We start from the raw sequence: 18,674 nt of genomic DNA, 5'->3' as shown, positions 1-18,674 counted from the left end.
CTAACATAGAAAAAAATCAAAAATAAAGAATGATACATATACTATGCTTAACATGAATCTGAAACCCAACCAAGGGAGGAATCCTGGCTGAAGCATAGCAAATTAGACAATTAATAAAGGCTAAATAAAGAGAAAGTTCCTTCTAACAAAAAGAATCTGGCCAGTATGGCTTAGGCTATCAAACTTTCACCAGAAATAACCTGGCATGTTCTCTGGATTGATTTGACCAAAGTTTGGTTATACAAAATGCCATGATTGGGGAAAACCAAATACTGAAAATCAGAACAAGAATCTGGTGATGATCTGAGGTTACTTTTTAGCCAGAGGATGTGGAGGCCTTGCAATCATTAAATCTACCATGGACTTGATACCATCTGTTAAACAGCAACAGCTTTGATGAATATGGGCCATGCAATAGGACAGAGATCCCTAGCACAGTAGCAAATCTACAACAGACTGTCTAAAAAAGAAAAAAAATCAAGGCTTTGAAATGAGCAAGTCAAAGGCTAGAGCTCAAGTCCATTAAGATACCTTGATTGTACTTAAACAAATGCCCCTAAATACCATGAACTGCAGCAAGTCCAGTTTTTTGTTACATGTACTGGTTGAAGTGAAATTCTTATGTACGTATCACATCACCAACTTGGCGGCCCCTGATAATTGGGTTTATTTTCAATTTTGACTAAAAATTGACATTTGACTATAGGTTTCAGAAACATGAAGCTCTATAATCATAATATTGCACTTTGCTGCAGTTAGTTTTCCTCATTAGAATCACAAAATGTTAAAACTGACAAAGATACTAAAAAAACAAAACACAACAAAACTAAAATTAAAAGGCAGCACAACACTTTAACCAGGAATCACCCAGTAAACTATAAATAATTAATTTCTATGCTGTAAGGAGAAGTTAGTAAAATTCATGCAATATGATATAAATGACATGGTTTTTGTGACAAGAGAAACTCAAAAATGACTATTGATGCTAAAGGTGGTTCTTTAAATTACTGATATATGAGACATACTTACTTTTTCACTTGTAATCTGCGTGCTGGCTCATTTTTTTGTTGAGTAATGAGTACAATTCTGCATGTTATTTGTCACCCAAAGTTAGGTTATCGAAATGTAGAACTGGGTGAGAACTTGATACTTACTTACTTCTTCATATAAAAATAAACATAGAAGTGAAAGATGGTTTACTTACCTTTCTACAAATCTCAGGCTTTCTTGCTCTATAGGTTTGTTTCTATTCAAGTAGATTGTTTTTCTTATTTCTGTTTGAAGGCGTGTTGAACTTTTTCACTTTTGAAATAGACCTGTCTCAGCAAAACTTCTCAATTAACAATCAACTTGATATAGTGTGGCTCCGCGTTTGCTGGTCATTAGCTTCCTAGATCTCGCACTTCATTTCATGCTAATGTCCATGGTGATGATGTGTGACAATGCAATGAAATTAATTCATAAACTTTCAAGGTGCATAGAAAGTGCAGAATTACCTTTTACCTTAGAGATGCTCAATTACACTCAGAAGGTATTAGAAGAAGAGGTTTTCGCTATAAAGTTGTGCTTTTCAAATTTTCAATCAGGATGATAATGTGAAATAAAATTAGAGGGTGGTGAAGAGTGTAAGGAGTCATTTAATGCCTTTAGATATTAATGCAAAGCATACATTTTAACTACAGGGCAAGAATCTCTCCATGCACATTAATCTACAAAGCCCTGACCACATAAGCATATATAGAGTACTCAAAAAACTATTTTTACATCATATTTGCTTATTCAACACTCTTCTAATGTTCTCCACTTTTACACTTTCCTTTATATAAAACAGAAAATGAATAAAACACTGACACTTTCAGCAATTAAGTACAGAACAAACATGTTAACATAGCAATTTAATATAATGTTTGAACAGTTGTTTATTTTCTTGCTTTAATATTTTTACATGATTTACACAATGTTGAAGAAGGTTAATTTGTTGGACATGTCAGAGGATGGACACCATGGAGTGCAAGTGCTTTAGTGAAGTCTATTTTCTGAGCTTCTGAGCCCTTGATGAGCTCCAAGTTCCTTATGCATCCTGTGAATGGTGTATCAGTTGTCAATCCGTACTGGTTTAGCCCTTCTGCAAGACAGAATATAAAACACATAGTGTAGGACCCAGCTACTCAACACAGTCCACTCCATGCAGGGCCTCACTGGCCGCGGATTCTGGTTCTATCCAATTTCTACCTCTAATTGGACTTGCATCTTAAATGCATGTGTTGTCATTTACCCCGTTTCCACTGTTACTGTGTTAATCCATACATTTATAACAAAGTTACTTAACCTTTTAAAGGAATTCAGCATATATGACTTATTGTGTGGACATTTTCTTTGTAGTGAGAAGTCAAACAAAATGACACCTTTTATTGGCTAACTAAAAAGATTACAATATGCAAGCTTCCGAGGCAACTCAGGCCCCTTCTTCAGGAAAGCGATGGCTAACACGGTACAACACCCTAGTACTACGGACATTTTCTTTGTAATATGCTGCTTTTTTTCTTTAAAAATATTTAGGTTCTTTAAATAATCTCTTGTTAATGATCACACAAGCAGAAGTACAGGGACTGCTCCTGTCATCTGCACCTGTGTCTACTAATTGTTAAATGGCACCGTTTTAGCAATAACTGCTTCTTATTAAACTCCAATGTGCAATTAACTGGTCGTAACTTGACTCTTAATTTGTAGTCAGGAAGCCAATGCAGAGGCTCTTTTTCATTTTCTTCTTTTAATTTCACTTTGTTTTGTATAGTTTGCCTCCATAATTGAATCCAAATATTGACAGTTAACCAAACCAAAGACAAAGTGAATAGCAAAAGCAGTAATTGCAAACCAGAGGCAGTTATTATAAATTACATTTCCATGCATAGAAACATCAGACAGCAATTGCTAATGTATCTAAAAAGAGGGTTAACAGAGAAAAACTTTGAGATTTGCAGATTATAATCATACTTTTTAAAAATTTCAATGAAAGCTAAATGAGTAAAATAATTGAGTTTTTTTTTAATATACAGTACAGTAAAGCTCTAAGGCAGCAAATACAGTCATTCTAGAAAGTTTGTAAACCCTTTAAAATTTGATCTATTTTTTTTTTAATTTTATTGATTTTTATTAAAATCAAATAACATTCCACACAAATAACTCAAGTTTTACAAAAAAAAAGGTTTGTAACCAATCAACCTCCACCCTTGAGAAAGAGAGAGTAAAACTTTAACCTAGGAAAAATAAGTAAATAGATAAATTAAAAAGATAAATAGAGTAAAAGAGGGGAGAGAACCTGCTTCCTCAATTTAAATGCATATTCTAAAATGTTAAGGTTTTGAAAAAGTTTTGTATGAATCCTCTAAGTGCGAATTTGATTTTTTTCCAGTTTCAAATAGTATATAACGCCAGTTACCCACTGACTTAAAATAGGATTCCTCCAGTTGAGCAAGATAAGTCCACATGACAATAGTGTAGTAAAGGCAATTACAGTTTGTTTGTCCTTCTTCACTTTAAGCCCATCTGGAAGTCCACCAAACACAGCTGTTAGTGCATTAGGAGGGATTGGGACACCAAGGCTATTTATGCATTAATATGACCCTAAAATATGATCAGATTTTTTTAAGTCCTAAAACTAGATAAAGAGAACCCAAGCAAGTAAATGACACAAAACATTTATTTATTGAGAAAAATGATCCAATGTTACAGATTTGTGTGTGAAAAAGTATGCAAGTCTTTGTTTTCAGAAAATTGGTGTGACCGCTTTGTGCGACAAACACTTCAACTAAACATTTCTGGTAACTGCTGATCAACCTCGCACATCAGCTTAGATGAATATTAGCTCAATATTCCTTGTGGAATTACTTAAATTTGGGAATGTTGCTGGGCTTCTTTGCACAAATTGCTTGCATCAGGTCCTTCCATGACATTTCTGTAGGATTAAGGTCAGGACTTTGACTCATTCTTTCCAAAACATGAATTTTATTCTGCTTTAACTATTCTTTGTTAAAATGGCTTGTGTGTTTATGGTTGCTGTCTTGGTGCATGACCCACTTTCTGTCAAGCATAAGTTCAGGTGGATGGATACACTGACCTTTTCCTGTAAAATTTACTGGTACAATTCAGAATTCGTAGTTTCATTAGTAATCCTGGTTGACAGGCAGCAAAGCAGGCCCAAACCATTATACTGCCACCACAACATTTTACAGTTGGAATAAGGTTTTTATGCTGAAATTCAGTTTTTGCTTTTAGGCAAAAATAACACTTCTCATTCAAGGCAAAGGGTTCTGTTCTGCCCTTATCCAACCACATTCTTCCAAAAGCCTTCTTGCTTAGCCATGTGGTCTTTAGCAAACGTTTGATGTGCACCCATGTTCTTCTTGGAGAGCAGTGGCTTTTTTCTTGCAGCCCTCACACGCTCACACCATTGTTGTTCATTGTTCTTCTAATGGTGGAATTAATGAATAATGACATTAGCCAATGCAAGAGAGGCCTTTAGATCCCTAAACATTTTTTGTGATCTCCTGGATTACTACACATCTAGCTCTTGGAGTGATCTTTGTTGGTCAACCACGTGAGGGGAGGGTAACAATTGTGTTGAATATCCTCCATTTGTACACAGTCTGCCCGACAATGGACTGGTGGAATTCATACGCTTAGAAATGGCTTTGAGAAGTGGTTTTGTAACATTTTCCAGCCTGGTGAGCATCAACAACTTTTTTGGAGGTCCTCAGAATTCTCCTTTTATCAAGGCATTACACACTCGAAGAAACCTGTGTGGTAATAATAAGACTTTAATATTGAAGACACAGATTTGTCTTCTTTAAATAGGGCTGGTCCTGCCACATGCTATTGATTGAGACACCTGACTCTGATTTCCCATTCAAATGAACGGACTAGATGTTCATATACTTTTTCACTCACAAATATGTTTAATTGATCATTTTCCTCAATAAACTAAAGAACAAGTATAGTGTTTTGTGTAATTTGCTAAATAGGCTTCTTTTCATATAGGTTTAGGACAAACATTAATTTTTAATCATGTTTTAGATCATATTTATGTAGAAACAGAAAAACTTCTAAAAGGTTCACAAACTTTCTAGCACCACTGTAAGAATATCCATAAATAAAGGCTGGAGTTCCCATTAAATACAGGTGTTGATTGGATCACAAACCTGCACCCACTGTGGCTATCCGTGACTGTCGAGTAGGCCGGGTCTAGGATAAGGATCTCCAACTCCAGTCCCGGAGAGATACTGGGGCAGCAGGTCAATTTCTAACCCTTTGCTTAATTGGTGATCAGTTTTTGCTGTTAATTAACTCTTTTGCCATAATTTAATTGACTTTCCTTTGAAGACTCTTGACTCCTTAATTATTTTTTCCTTGGTTAGCAAAAAAACAATAAAATTAAGGGAGAAGAAGTTCATTTGGGAGTGAAAAGCTGCAGCCATAGTAGCACCCCAGGACTAGAGTTGAAGACCCCAGGCTTAGGAAACAAATAAATGTATTAAGCCTAAATCAAATTTGCAGCAGGCCAAAAACACCTCACTAAGTTAGATTGTATGCAATACTAGACAGCTTGCTTCAGTCAAATAGAAATCAGAAAACTAACAAGCTTATGGCAAGATAAGCATAAAGGCAGACCCTCATAACATCTTTTGTGTGGCTAATTCTGATCAGTTCACAAACACTAAAACCATCTTTTGATTTGCTAAAAATTTCATGTTTGCGACCGTAATATCACTTAAGTCTTGCTGTTCTTGTGACAATAGAATATCCTATTATATAGTACACTGTACAAAAATGTTAGATTTTTGATACAGAAGACTGCTGCAATTAATATATATGCATTTTATGCAGGTCTAAAAAATAAGAAATAATTCAGACCTAGTCCATACAGTATGGTAGCATTTTGTTAAATGAATACAAGATCTGCTTACATTCTTTCCTCCACATACTCAAATAATTTAGTGATATGCAGTTAATTTATGTTAAAAAAGCAGTTATTCTTTCAAAATATTTAGGTCCACGTTTGCTGTTGTGCTAATGTTTTTATTTTAAAATTAGCTGACACTACTTAGTAGAGTGATAATATTAGAATAATGATGATGGAAGTATAATGTAGTAAAAAATTCTGAGCATTCATAACTAAGCTGCGAGCGACACTTCTGTACAGCAGGTGGTAACTTATCTAAATGAAGTTGGCACACTTTCATACAGCAGAGCAATCCACTGCTTCACTTGTGCGTGTTTTAAATAAACTTGATTGTTTAGTTGTTATGGGGATTCTGAGAGCTTAATGCTATAACTGCTTATTAGCTGTTTTGTTATACTGAAAATTTTAACCTAATTTACATGTTTCTGGATTTTAACTGCAATAGATGACATTAAATTGATGTATGGTCATTTCACAGATTCCATTTAATTTAAGAGGGCCATAAAAACTTCAAATGGACTTACAAATGCGGTTTGTTTTGCGATTTTAAAAGTTTTCTGAATACTAAATGAAACTGCTGCGTTAGAGGAAACTTGCTGTTTTAGTAATGTTTTTACATCTTTACATATTATGGTGGCATGACTTCTAGATATTGTGTTTTGTTACTGTAACTGTTCTGTTCTTGCTGGGGCTCCCATACCTGGCTCAGTTCTTTTTGCTGTTACTTTTAGGCTCCTATTGGTTGTTAATTGCTTCCTCTCCTCACCGCTGGGGGCCTCCGTTTCTCTTGGACTACTCACATGTGCTGCTTTTGCAGTGGCCATCAGAGTGACTATTATTTAAAAAACGATATTGTCATCAGTTTCTTGATGAGGCATTTTCTTATGGTGGATTTTTCTCACCATGCCTGTGACTCTCCGCAACAGCTTAAATCTTTACTTTTGTTCAGCATTATAGTTTTATTTTATTGGGTATTATTTCAAACTTTTAAAAATTGTTAGTGTTTTGTGCTTCAAGTTTTAATCTAAGGATTTACGTTCAGGTGCTTCAGATTATTGTTTTGGGTCAAAAGTGGGCCTTGGTTATGATGTTGTCAGTTAAGCGTATGTGTCAAAAGTAACTCGTATCTAACTGAGGACTTTTCTGTATATGATATTTGTTATTTTTTTAACATAAAAAGGGGCTAATACTATTAGATCACTGGAGCTCCATACTCTTAAACATGCTACGTGCAACTACCCATCAGTAAAATATTTGTGCTATAGATCAGTTCCTGCTTTTAACTGATTTTAGCTTGCATGCATATTATTACATGCAGCATTGACATTTTCAGGCTGCACATTTATGTGGCCCTTGTATTGATGGTTTTAAGTATTGTACAGAAATGAACTGGTGAAAAGAAATAATATGGTGAACTTCTGTATGAACTATGTCCACCTACTCTATGTTCTGTCCATGGGGGTCACCCCTTTGCTGAGATGTGGAAGTGTTTAAACTTACCAAGGCATGCTGCTGCTCCTGCCTTGTATTGTACCCAGGGTTTGAAGTGGGCCGATATGAAAGTCCTTATTTCTGCTTTGTGAACTGAAGTGTAGTGGCGCATCATGGTCTGACTTCCAAGGGGACACCCCAGTTCTCTGCAATATTACATGCATTTCACCACCAAGGGCCCGCCATCCCCCCCCACCCATTGATCAAAGTATTTGTACTGTTTATAAGTGAGACTGACAATCCAATCCATCCTGAATTTGTATGTAGTTTATACTGACAGAACAGGGAGTACAGTTTGTTCCCAGTGGTGCAACTTATTAAGCATATCTTCTAACAGCTTTGGCAAAATTTTACACTTTACTTTTAGTTCATTTGCACAAAGCAGCAGCTCTAAGCCCTGTCAGTGGCGCTGTTGTGCTGACAACACTGATTTTCATGAACCGCAAGCTTTCTTTCTGTGTTCTCACAGGGAAAAGGAGGTGATGCCAAAGAATAGCCAGTTTGCTAAATTATTACCAACAAATATTGAGAAATAAAAAAACACATGTCAACTAAGTTTCTTTTTTCTATAACATCACCAAGTTTCCCTTAAATCACTAAAAATGTTTTTGAGATTTTTTGGGTATTTATTTTCCCTGTTGTTTGGTTTACCCCTAAGTATTGATATACTGAAATGTCCTTTCTTAGCGGATATCTACTGATCAAGATGCACCATTCTGACAATTTCAGCATTTTAACTAAACAGGGAATAGTGTTTTTGTTGATGGGTAGATGAATGTGAGTGAATGAGTTAGTCGGTCAGCTTTGCATTATGTATATAGATTATTGCTTGTGCTTGAACGGTCTATCTAGAAAAACAGTGTAAATAATCAGATATTTAAATAATATATATATATTTTGTGCAATTTTTTTAGATTACATTTTTTCATTTTTTTTACCGTACAGTTTTGTATTTATATCTATAAAGTTTGTCAATTTTCTTTTGCTTTTTTATCCTTTAGTTTACTATTATGTTTCCCTTAGTAGTTTGTTTTCTCTTGTTAATTTTCTTCTTATTAAGAATTTTTTTATCAATTCAAGATGATTGTGTTTCTCAATTATTTCATTTAAATAAGATAACATTAATTATTATTTAAAATATTAACTAGTATTGTATGTTTAAGAGTAATGATGGATTTCCTTTTCTGTTTTCATCAGGAGACAAAAGTAATAGAATGTTACCCTCAAAAGTGAAGTGCACAAGCATCAAATTCAACATACCTGGATATCCTCCAACAAAAACAGGGTCGTTCGTGTCAGCTGATGTCGAAGCCACATTAGAGCTCTGTCCTTCAACTACTTTTCCATCCACTGTAAGTTCTAATAGGTGGTGCTTCTTATTTGCTGTTATTGTGTGCCATTGTCCATCACACAATTCACCTTGGAAAACTGGTTCATATATCGCGCTAAATCTGCCAGCACCATTGTCGGCATGGAAGAGTACCTGTTACAGATTATATCAAGTAAAATATCAAGAAACACATTTTTGTTGATCTGTCCATTTACTAAACCTGTATTATCTACTTTTAAGGTTTGAAGACCTGTTGAGGGTAAGACAGGAGCAAGTTCCAGACAGAGGGACGGTCTAACATAAGGCATATTGATGAACAAACTTACATCAACTCACAAGGGTCACCTTTGGTGTCACCAGTCATCCTAACATGCATTACTTTGTAGGAGCAGCTGTGAAGGAACAAAATCATCTGCTCTTCGTAACACTGTAAATATGGACACTAAATTGGAAGTCAACATGTCTCTTTATTTAGGCAGAGATGTACAAAATCTGCGAGTAACGAACATGCAAACTAATTTAACAACATTCAAATGCAGTGATTTCATCAAAGGTTTTGCCAATTAAGAGTTTCATCCAACATCGCAAATACGCCACAAAGACAGTCCCTGTTCATACCCAAATTGTTTCTTTAAAAGTTTTGAACAACTGGGGTATTTACTAATTAATAAACTAACTGAATTATATGCAGAAAAGGGTATCAATGTAGCATTCTAAACTATGTTATAGGGACTTCTAAATACTGTATATTACACTAGAAACTGAACCCTTAGCTTAACAATTCTCTGTAAACTAAACATTTTATTGACCTAATCACTTCATGCAGAGATATATATCTTAGCTTGGTGAAGTGTCACATCAAGTATATACCTTCATAGCTTAGAAAACTGAAAACATTATTTTAGGAATCTTTGGTAGCATAATAAAATAAATTTGTAATTTCATATCCAGGGCATGCACACTATGGCTTCATTCTAGAGAAGATCACTATTGTAGGCTAAACAGATAATGGAACAGTTTTTTTTTTTTTTTTGTTTCCATATTATTAAAGATTTCCTTCCATGGAGTGCTACCATATTTTACTTTTTTATTTATATGAAATATTTACCCAGTTATTGTGAAAAAAGGAAAGAAGAGACACTCTCCTCTCAAAAAAGCTGCTCTAAAATGATTTTGGAGCTTTGCTGATTCAAAATAGACATACTTGATAATATTTAGGCTATTGGCCTCAAATGTAAGCCACTTAGAGTTTATTTAACTTAAAGATCACAGTACAGTAACACACTGACCAATCAAAAATACAATTAATGTGTTTCTAAATGAAAGTTGAGACGCATTAAAGAATATTTTGCTCAAAAATATTTTTTAATGTTACTTGTTCTGTGTAGTTTGTAATGATGGCAGAGGAAAAAATTTTAATCTCATATTTTTATGCAGAATGGAGACAATAACATTTCTGATCTAACATAAATCTATAGGATCCAATGCTAGACAAAGCAAATGAAGAAAAAATCTCAATGTCACTCTTGTTGCATAATCCACATGTCAAGTCATTCAGTCATTTGCTCACAATGTTCTAAACACATTTTTACTAAAATGTTAACTGTAGTAAACCAATTCCTGAATATGCTTTGTGAACAAAAATGAAACACAAGATATGCTTAAGTATTTGAATTGAAGACCCCAGACCCTAACCCAAGCCCCAACACTATATTATTTACTGCTGTGGAGTCCAGTGCAGTAACAGTCCGCTCATTGACTAACATTGCACTTCATCCGATATTAACAAAAAATCATGCACTGAAAGGCATGTAAAAAGTAAGAAAAGTGAGTAAAAATATTATATTATATATAGTTTGCACTAGTGCATATCTGAGATGTTGCAAAAAACAGATCAATTCATTCTTGTGGTTTCAGCTGCCGAATAATCCCAAAGTACTTCCATTGCAGCAGTGAGTACACATGTAATGACATGAGATAGGTCTACAGTTCAGATACTGGTTCATATCTGAGTGTCCCATTTTTGCTCACAAAAGCATATTGAAGAGGTGACTTATTTCACAATACACAATAAGTAAAAAGATGTGTTTGGGATGTTGTGAGCATATGACTTGAAGACTTCACATGACTTCAAGGACATTTTTGGTACTGTTTGCTGTTGTCCAGCGTTGGTCAGCATTGAAGCTTCTTATATCAGAAGCATTGTTATCACCATTCCTGCATGAAAATATTAGATTGAACATTTTTCTCAGCCATCACCTTCAAAACTATATTGGGTAAAATATAAAAATGTTATTTTTGGATGGAATATTCCTGTAAATCATAATTGTAATGCGAGTCATAATTTTTTAAATAAAATTATTAAATAGAGATTTATTTAGCAAAGCAAATGGCTTGGGGAAAAAGATAGCACACCAAAACTATAAAAAATACCAACCTTAGCCATTAAGCCAACATAATGTGTCTACACATGGTAATCTCCTTGGAATAAAGACCTATTTTTCATATAAATACACATTTAAGGACTTTTGGTGTGCTAGTGTGAATAATGTACTGTAATACTTCTCTCTATACTGTTAACCTGAAAATAAATCTAGTTTGGAAAGCATGACCATATTATTTTAAGATATTTATACATCATTCTACTTTTTATGATATAACGATAATGGTGAATTGTATAATAATTTTCTTCAATTTATAACAAATAGTTACTAAATTTATAATCTTTATAAATCCTATAATGTTTCACAGTTTACCTACTTCTGTTTAAATAAACAGAAGTACTCAGATTTGTTTCACTTCTCTAAGGAAGGAGGGACTAACCTAGACGCACACTACTTTGTATCACACTGTTCACTAGCAGATCCACCATTAAGTTTAACAACAGAGATCAGTTGGTTAACACTGAGCTTGTTTGTACTCATCCTGGTTATTTTTAAAAGCTGTCAAGAATTCCATTTCAACTACAGTACATGACTTTCATTTTAGGCTGACATGCCAATCAGCCAAACATCCATGTTTTAAGGATGTGGTAGGGTGACAGAAAGTGCAAACGTCAAACAGATGGTGTTTAAGCGCAGTCTCCTGACACTTTGAGGCAGAAACATTGACAAGTTAATAGCAAGTTAATTGTAATCATTGGCAAATATCACTGGTACAAAAAAACTCACCTTTCCATTAACTATTTCAATGCCAAGACCATCCATTTTTTGGCCACTTATTCCAAGCAACACTCCATTACTCTTTGATGTTCGGAACTCAAACTTTATTAGCAGCTCTGTGCCAACTTTATATGCTCCCACTGAAGTAGAATTAAAGGAAAACAGCTCTGTTTAAACATCTAAAATGAATCTACTGTACTTTCTGTATGTCTTATTTAATATAGTTTAACTATACCTGTTTTTGCATATCCAGTTCCTTTAAAGTAGGCTCCTTTCTCTGGATTAACAAAGCAGTTGCCAATGTTGTAGCTCGAGGTTGGGTTGTCTAAATCCAGCAGCAAGCCAACCATTTTAAAGTTTCGAATACATGCCTTCATACTGTAAACCACCTGGAAAAAAAACCAATAAAAACCATCAACACACTATTATGACATATTCAATGGTATGTACGCTATTGTGGTATATTCAATAGTACATAGAGTAATATCAGTTGTCAGTAATACTCATTAAATGTCATTCTAATTAGTTCATTAGAATTCTAATCTTTACATATTTAAAGTGTGGATTGACATTGCTCCAGTCTTTTTTATTTAAAATGCACACAACCAGGATAGAAATTAGAACATTAGAATATTCTTGACGAGAACAGGCCATTCAACCCAACAAAGCTTGCCAGTTAATTCTTTAAAGAAAACAAAACATCAAGTCTATTTTTAAAAGTCCTTAATGTCCTACTGTCTACACATACTACTTGGTAGCTTATTCCTTGTGTATGTGGTTCTCTAAGTAAAGAAAAACTTCCTAATGTTTGTACAAAATGTACTCTTAACAAGTTTCCAGCTAAAATTGAACTCATTTTTAAGCCACAGTCTCGATCCACTGTACTAATTCCCTTTATGATTTTAAACAGTTCAATTATGTCTCCTTTTAATCTTCTTTTACTTAAAACGAAAAGGCTCAGCTCTTTTAATCTTTCCTCATAATTCATCCCCTGTAGCCCTGGAATCAGCCTAGTTGCTCTTCTATGGACTTTTTCTACCACTGCTATGTTCTTTTTGTAACCTAGAGACCAACATTTTATGCAGTACTCCAGATGAGGCCTCACCAGTGCATTATAAAGGTTGAGCATAACCTCCTTGGATTTGTACTCCACACATCATACTATATAACCTAACATTCTGTTAGCCTTCTAAATGGCTTCTGAACGCTGTCGGGAAGTTAATAGTGCAAGTCCATTATGACTCCTAAATCCTTCTCACAAGGTGTACTTTCGATTTTCAGACCTCCCATTGTGTATTCATTTACTGATACTGCCCAAGACTGTATGACATCTAAGTCCCTCTATAATGATTCAAAGAATTCCAGATTATGTGCCAATCCACCTACTTTGGTATCATCTGGAAGCTTAACCAGCTTACTTATATTCCTATCCAAATCATTGATATATATTAAAAAATAGCAGCGTCCCTAGCACTGACTCCTGAGGGACACCAATTTTAACATCAGCTAGTTCTAATAGGGTCCCTCACAGGATAACCCTCTACTTCCTGTGTCTGAGCCAATTTTGCATCCATCTACAAACAATACCCTGAACTCCCAGTTCTTTTAGTGTGATGCCCAACCTCTCATATGGCACCTTATCAAATGCTTTCTTAAAGTCAAGGTAAATAATATTATAAACTCCACTTTGATCATATTCTTTTGTTGCTCCCTCATAGAATTACAACATATTAGTAATACTAGGGTGTTGTACCGTGTTAGCTATTATGAATGTAGAGAAAAGCCAAGCAAAATGACAGCTTTTATTGGCTAACTAAAAAGATTACAATATGCAAGCTTTCGAGGCAACTCAGGCCCCTTCTTCAGGCATGCCTGAAGAAGGGGCCTGAGTTGCCTCGAAAGCTTGCATATTGTAATCTTTTTAGTTAGCCAACATATTAGTAAAATATGACCTTCCTCTTCCAAACCCATGCGGACTATTCAGTAATACTCCTGTACTTGCCATGTGTTGCTCAGTCTTATCCTTAATAATTCCTTCCATTAATTCACCTGTGATGCATGTTGAGTTTACTGGCCTATAGTTGATTGGATCACCCGGTCACCCTTTTTATATAATACCATAATATTTGACATTTTCCAGTCCTTCGGAATTTCCCCAATGTGAAGTGACTTCCTGAAAATATGCATTAAAGGTTTATATATGTACTCGGCAATCTCCTTAAGAACTCGAGGGTAAATATTTATTTGTTTGATTTCAGCCTATTTAATCTCAGCAGTACTTCTTCCTCTAAAATTTCCAAATCACTCAGTACCTCCTTATTAGTCTTTTTTTTTTACTGAGGGTTATCTACTTCCTCACATGTGAGGACCTCAGAAAAAGTTGAGCTTAGAGCATCTGCTATTTCACGGTCTGTATTTTTTAAATCCGCTTTACTATTTCTGATGTACTTCACCTCCTCCTTAACTGTTCTTTTACTACTAAAATATATACAAGAATCTCCTTGGGTCATCTTTCACCTCATTTGCTATATTCCTCTCCAACTGCCTTTTAGCCTCCCTAATATCCTGCTTAATAGTTGCCCTCATTTTCCCATATGCCCTACGATTCACATTGGAGTTATTAGTCTTATACAACTTAACACAACAGGATGTCCCACAGGGCAGCTCGATCAACTGAGTTGAACGCTTTACGAAAATTAACAAAGGCTGCAAAGAAACTGCTGATATTTGTGTTTGTGCTCCATGAGAACCCTTGGTGCCAGGATGCAGTCAATGGTAGCCTTCTTAGGCGCAAAACCAGACTGTTCCAGTTGCTAGTAGGTGAGCAAATGATCACGGATCCTATTAATAGCTTACAGAAAACTAATTGTCCTTTTGACACAATGGCACCAGGAAAAATGTGTCTTCATTAACATAATGAAATGAAATGAACTGGTCAGTCTTCACTTAGTAGGAGTCTGACCACACTCACATCTATAGCTGCAAGGATTCAGTGGAGAGAGTTACTAGATTTACATTTTGTGGTGTTGCCATTACTGTAGAGATGATCAGGGGTAGGCACATAGTTTGGCTATTACCAAGAAGGCTCAAAGATACCTTTAGTTGGTTGAATGTCTTATCTTTGTTCACCAGTCTCTGTTGGTGTACAATGGATTTGGTCCTCAGTGGCTCGAACTACACATGTTCATCTTAAAACCTCAAAGCACCACAGAGGGTGATGAAGATCTCAGCCATTCTGTGCAGTTAGTTTATAAAATATTAGAATTAAACACATCTGTCTACATGTCCCACACTGTTTGCTTAAACAGAAACCAGTAAAGAAGGAATTACTATGAAGTTACAGCTCTTGTGCGTTTTCTGCTCCGAGCTGCTTTCAAAAGCAGTTGGATGTCTTGCACTTGCAGCGAGTGTCCCTGTAAAACCTTTGTGTCTTACCGGTCCTATTCGTCTTGTTGTATAATTCACCGGTAGGCCTCCTACGTACAACATTCCAACAACATCAAGGATGTCTGCTTTCTTAGGGCTAATTGTAGAGTTGATATATCGGCCATCAACTGTAAGACTGCCTCGTTGCTTATCCCGATATACTCTAATCTGTAAAAAGAGCAAAAAGTAGTTGAATGAAGCATACACAAGGTCAAAAATCCACATTATTTAAAAAATGTATTTATTAATAATGGAGCAAAACATTGAAAAAAAAAAATTACATTACTCCGTAAAGTTAAGTCAATATTTTGAGAAGTCCCATTTAAAAAGATGGAAGTTTTAAATTAGATTGTACTGTTAATTAGAATTTAAACTGTATACAATTTAAGCAGTGTATATTTTAGGGATGGTGAAAATGTATGATGGTCTTATTAAGGCAGTATCTTAGCCTTCAAATGCGGAATGACCAGATTTATGCTTAGACACACACAGACAACAGCATAAAGAGAAGAACAGAGCTGGATTTCTTTTCTATGGTTAATTAAGAAATTACAAGTTCCTCTTCCCTTTCTTAATCTCCAAATACTGTATGTGTATCTGCAATGCAATAGCAAAAATGGATGTTAGGCAGAACCTTTCCAACTCAGCTTTATCTTAGGTCTATGAGGAACTCATTTCTTTTTACCCGTAGCCTTCTGGTACTCCAAATAAAGAAAGTTACCATTGTGTGCAACTTTTTAAGAAATGACCTGTTAAAATATTGTTTTTGGAATGCATACACTTACAGACATTTGAGTTGAATTACATTTACAAAAAGTTTGAAAGAGAATATTTAGTTTCACAATGTTAATTTTTTCAAAGCTAATTTGCCAGTTGGATGTATCTTGTTTAACAAGTCCATTGAAATTATTAATGTTAAGTTTGAGAAAAACAATGTTAACATAATTCCAAGAAATAAAAAACACTGTATTCCAGTGAGATAGGGTTAGAATAAGATCACTGTCCAAATCGTAAAAAAGCAACTAAAGAAAGCTTGACTCCTTTTTTTAATGGCATCTGGCTGTAAAATCCTCTTCCCCAGTATCTTAAAAATTTGAGGGGCAACCAACCAGTTTGGGTGAACCCAGAACAGACAGAGAGCAAGACAGAGGTATATGAACTACTGTGTAAGTTGACATACAGAGTTATTTACAGGAAAATAGTATAATCCTATTCAAATTAACCTTGGACCAAGAAACTTTACACAATGTCTGTAATACATTTATTGCATATGGAAGTGATGAGCAGGGATCAGTCATAAAAATAACTATATCTTCTGCATAAAGTGATTCTTTTCATTCACTTTCCTAATTGCATGGCTGTTTGGTTATTTACTTCTATAGATGGTAAGGGTTTTAATAGCCATGGCAAATAAGACATGCCAGAGTCTGGTTTCACATTATAAAATCAGAAATTACTGTATAGTACTGGTATTTATATCAGCTGAAGCTTCTAGCTGGGGTATAATAGTATAATCCGAACACATAGTGGGTCTGTGGTGAAGCGTGTTAAGGACAGTGGCCAGGGTTGCCAGATGTGTGTTTTTCACACCAAATTGGGCTATTTTTGAAAGCATTTTGCAGGTAAAAATTTTTATTTTGTCGATGTGCGAGTTTTTGGGTTCTTTTTAAAGGTCATTTGCAGCATCCCAAATGGTAAACCTCCAAGGGGGCCTGCACACCACCCCCAGGACTTCAATAGCAGAAAAACACATAGAAAGACACCCCATCACCCTTACTCTAACCTTGTTGGCAGAACTTTGAGGGTAGAAAGACATCAACAGTGGGAATATTATGTCTACACTACAAACACTCCCCCCACCATCAACAGAGTCATTCATTGGGTTGGACCACAGCAAGGTTAGCTGGGTTTACAGCTGTCATTGGAATGGAAATATTTCCAAGATCTGGTATCTCTGTCCATGGCCATAGGCTGGCTTTTCGGTGCGACTTGGGCTCTGTGTTTGCATGTTTGGCTGAGAAACAGGGCAGACACGGGATGTTCAGAGGGGCAACAAGCTGATTGTTTAATTAGGTCAGCTCCCCCACCCAGCAAGGAGTAGGCAGGCAGCCAGGAAGACAGACACGCAGAACATTGTGCTTCCAACACTCAAAGGGGCTGAAGAGGTTCACACCTGCTGAGTGACTTTAGGTAGCTGAAGTGACCTGTTACTCTAGAGCAGTGGTCCCCAACCCTTTTGACAGCAAGGACCACTTTATTAGATGCAAATTTTTCCACGGACCGGTTCTCAGTTTTATACACAATTTACATAGCACTGCTATTATTATTAAAGTTATTAAGCAGTTTGCATACGTTTGCAACCCAAGATTTTTCTTCTTTTTTGCATATAACAAAGACATATGCTTTGCATTTGCCATTCCTACAGATTGCACATCACAAACATTAACACTGCTATCTTTTTTTCGTGTCTGCCGTTTCTGTAGGAGGGTGACAATGAGTTAAATTCCAATGGATGTTTTTCAAATGTTGACAAGCAATAAGCAAAATGTATCACTGAAAACCACAGAAAACAAAAACAGCAAAAAAAAAAAAACAGTACGAGGAAAGTTCGAAGAAAGAGATTTTTTTTACAATGTTTCTGTTTGGGGATCGTTGTGCAAACGTGTACAACTGAGCTGTGACCACAGATCTAACTGCTCTGTGGATGATTCGTTCAAGCATTTCAAGGTCACTTCGTTGTAATGAAAGCATCTGCTAAATGTACTTCGTAGTAACGTGATTTCTATAGACTCGTGTCATATGGGGAAACTGTCGGGACCATAAAAATACTTTGTTGTAATACTCTCTCACCTTGGTCTCTCTCCCCTCTCTGCGCCGCTGCAAAGCTCCGCCCGCCAAGCGTTCTAAAAAGTCTGAGTGAGTCTCCGATGCCAGCAGTTCTCTGGGCCGCGGACCGGGGGTTGGGGACCCCTGCTCTAGAGGGCACTCGTGTAAGGCTGTGGAGTGGTATGGGTAGTCAATGGAGTGATGCTCGGCATGTGATTTTAATGATTGGCTGTGTATGTTGTGAGGATGTCACCTCTGGCTGGAAGATCACATCTAGGGTAAGCAGAGGACACATCAAATTTTAGAGGAAGTGTTGTGGCTCATCTGTTTTTTAAAGATTTTTTCTTTTGAGTCATTTAAAATGGTTTTAAATGATTTTTTATTGGGATAATTTATTAATTTACTGAAGAAGGAACGCACTTTTTGTCACTTTGGGGACCCCTAACTTTGTCTTGGTTGTAATAAAGCTCAAAGCTCTTTT

At 35.7% G+C, this 18,674-nt stretch overlaps 1 protein-coding gene across 1 annotated transcript in view; it reads right to left on the bottom strand.

Annotated features, from left to right (window-relative positions):
- Window positions 1–1,619: 1,619 nt before the first annotated feature.
- The window catches only part of lama2 (laminin, alpha 2), an 820,770-nt gene continuing 803,715 nt past the window's right edge, over window positions 1,620–18,674 (bottom strand). The window contains 5 exon segments of the mRNA XM_051924216.1: window positions 1,620–2,125; window positions 8,711–8,933; window positions 11,951–12,081; window positions 12,177–12,330; window positions 15,377–15,535. Of these exon segments, the coding sequence (XP_051780176.1) occupies window positions 1,971–2,125; window positions 8,711–8,933; window positions 11,951–12,081; window positions 12,177–12,330; window positions 15,377–15,535 (822 nt within the window). The 3' untranslated portion in view covers window positions 1,620–1,970.

Source organism: Erpetoichthys calabaricus, chromosome 3, assembly GCF_900747795.2.
Source record: "Erpetoichthys calabaricus chromosome 3, fErpCal1.3, whole genome shotgun sequence".
Classification (NCBI taxonomy): domain Eukaryota; kingdom Metazoa; phylum Chordata; class Cladistia; order Polypteriformes; family Polypteridae; genus Erpetoichthys; species Erpetoichthys calabaricus.
Note: the sequence above shows the minus strand (reverse complement) of the source record. Positions and strands in the feature narration are given on the sequence as shown.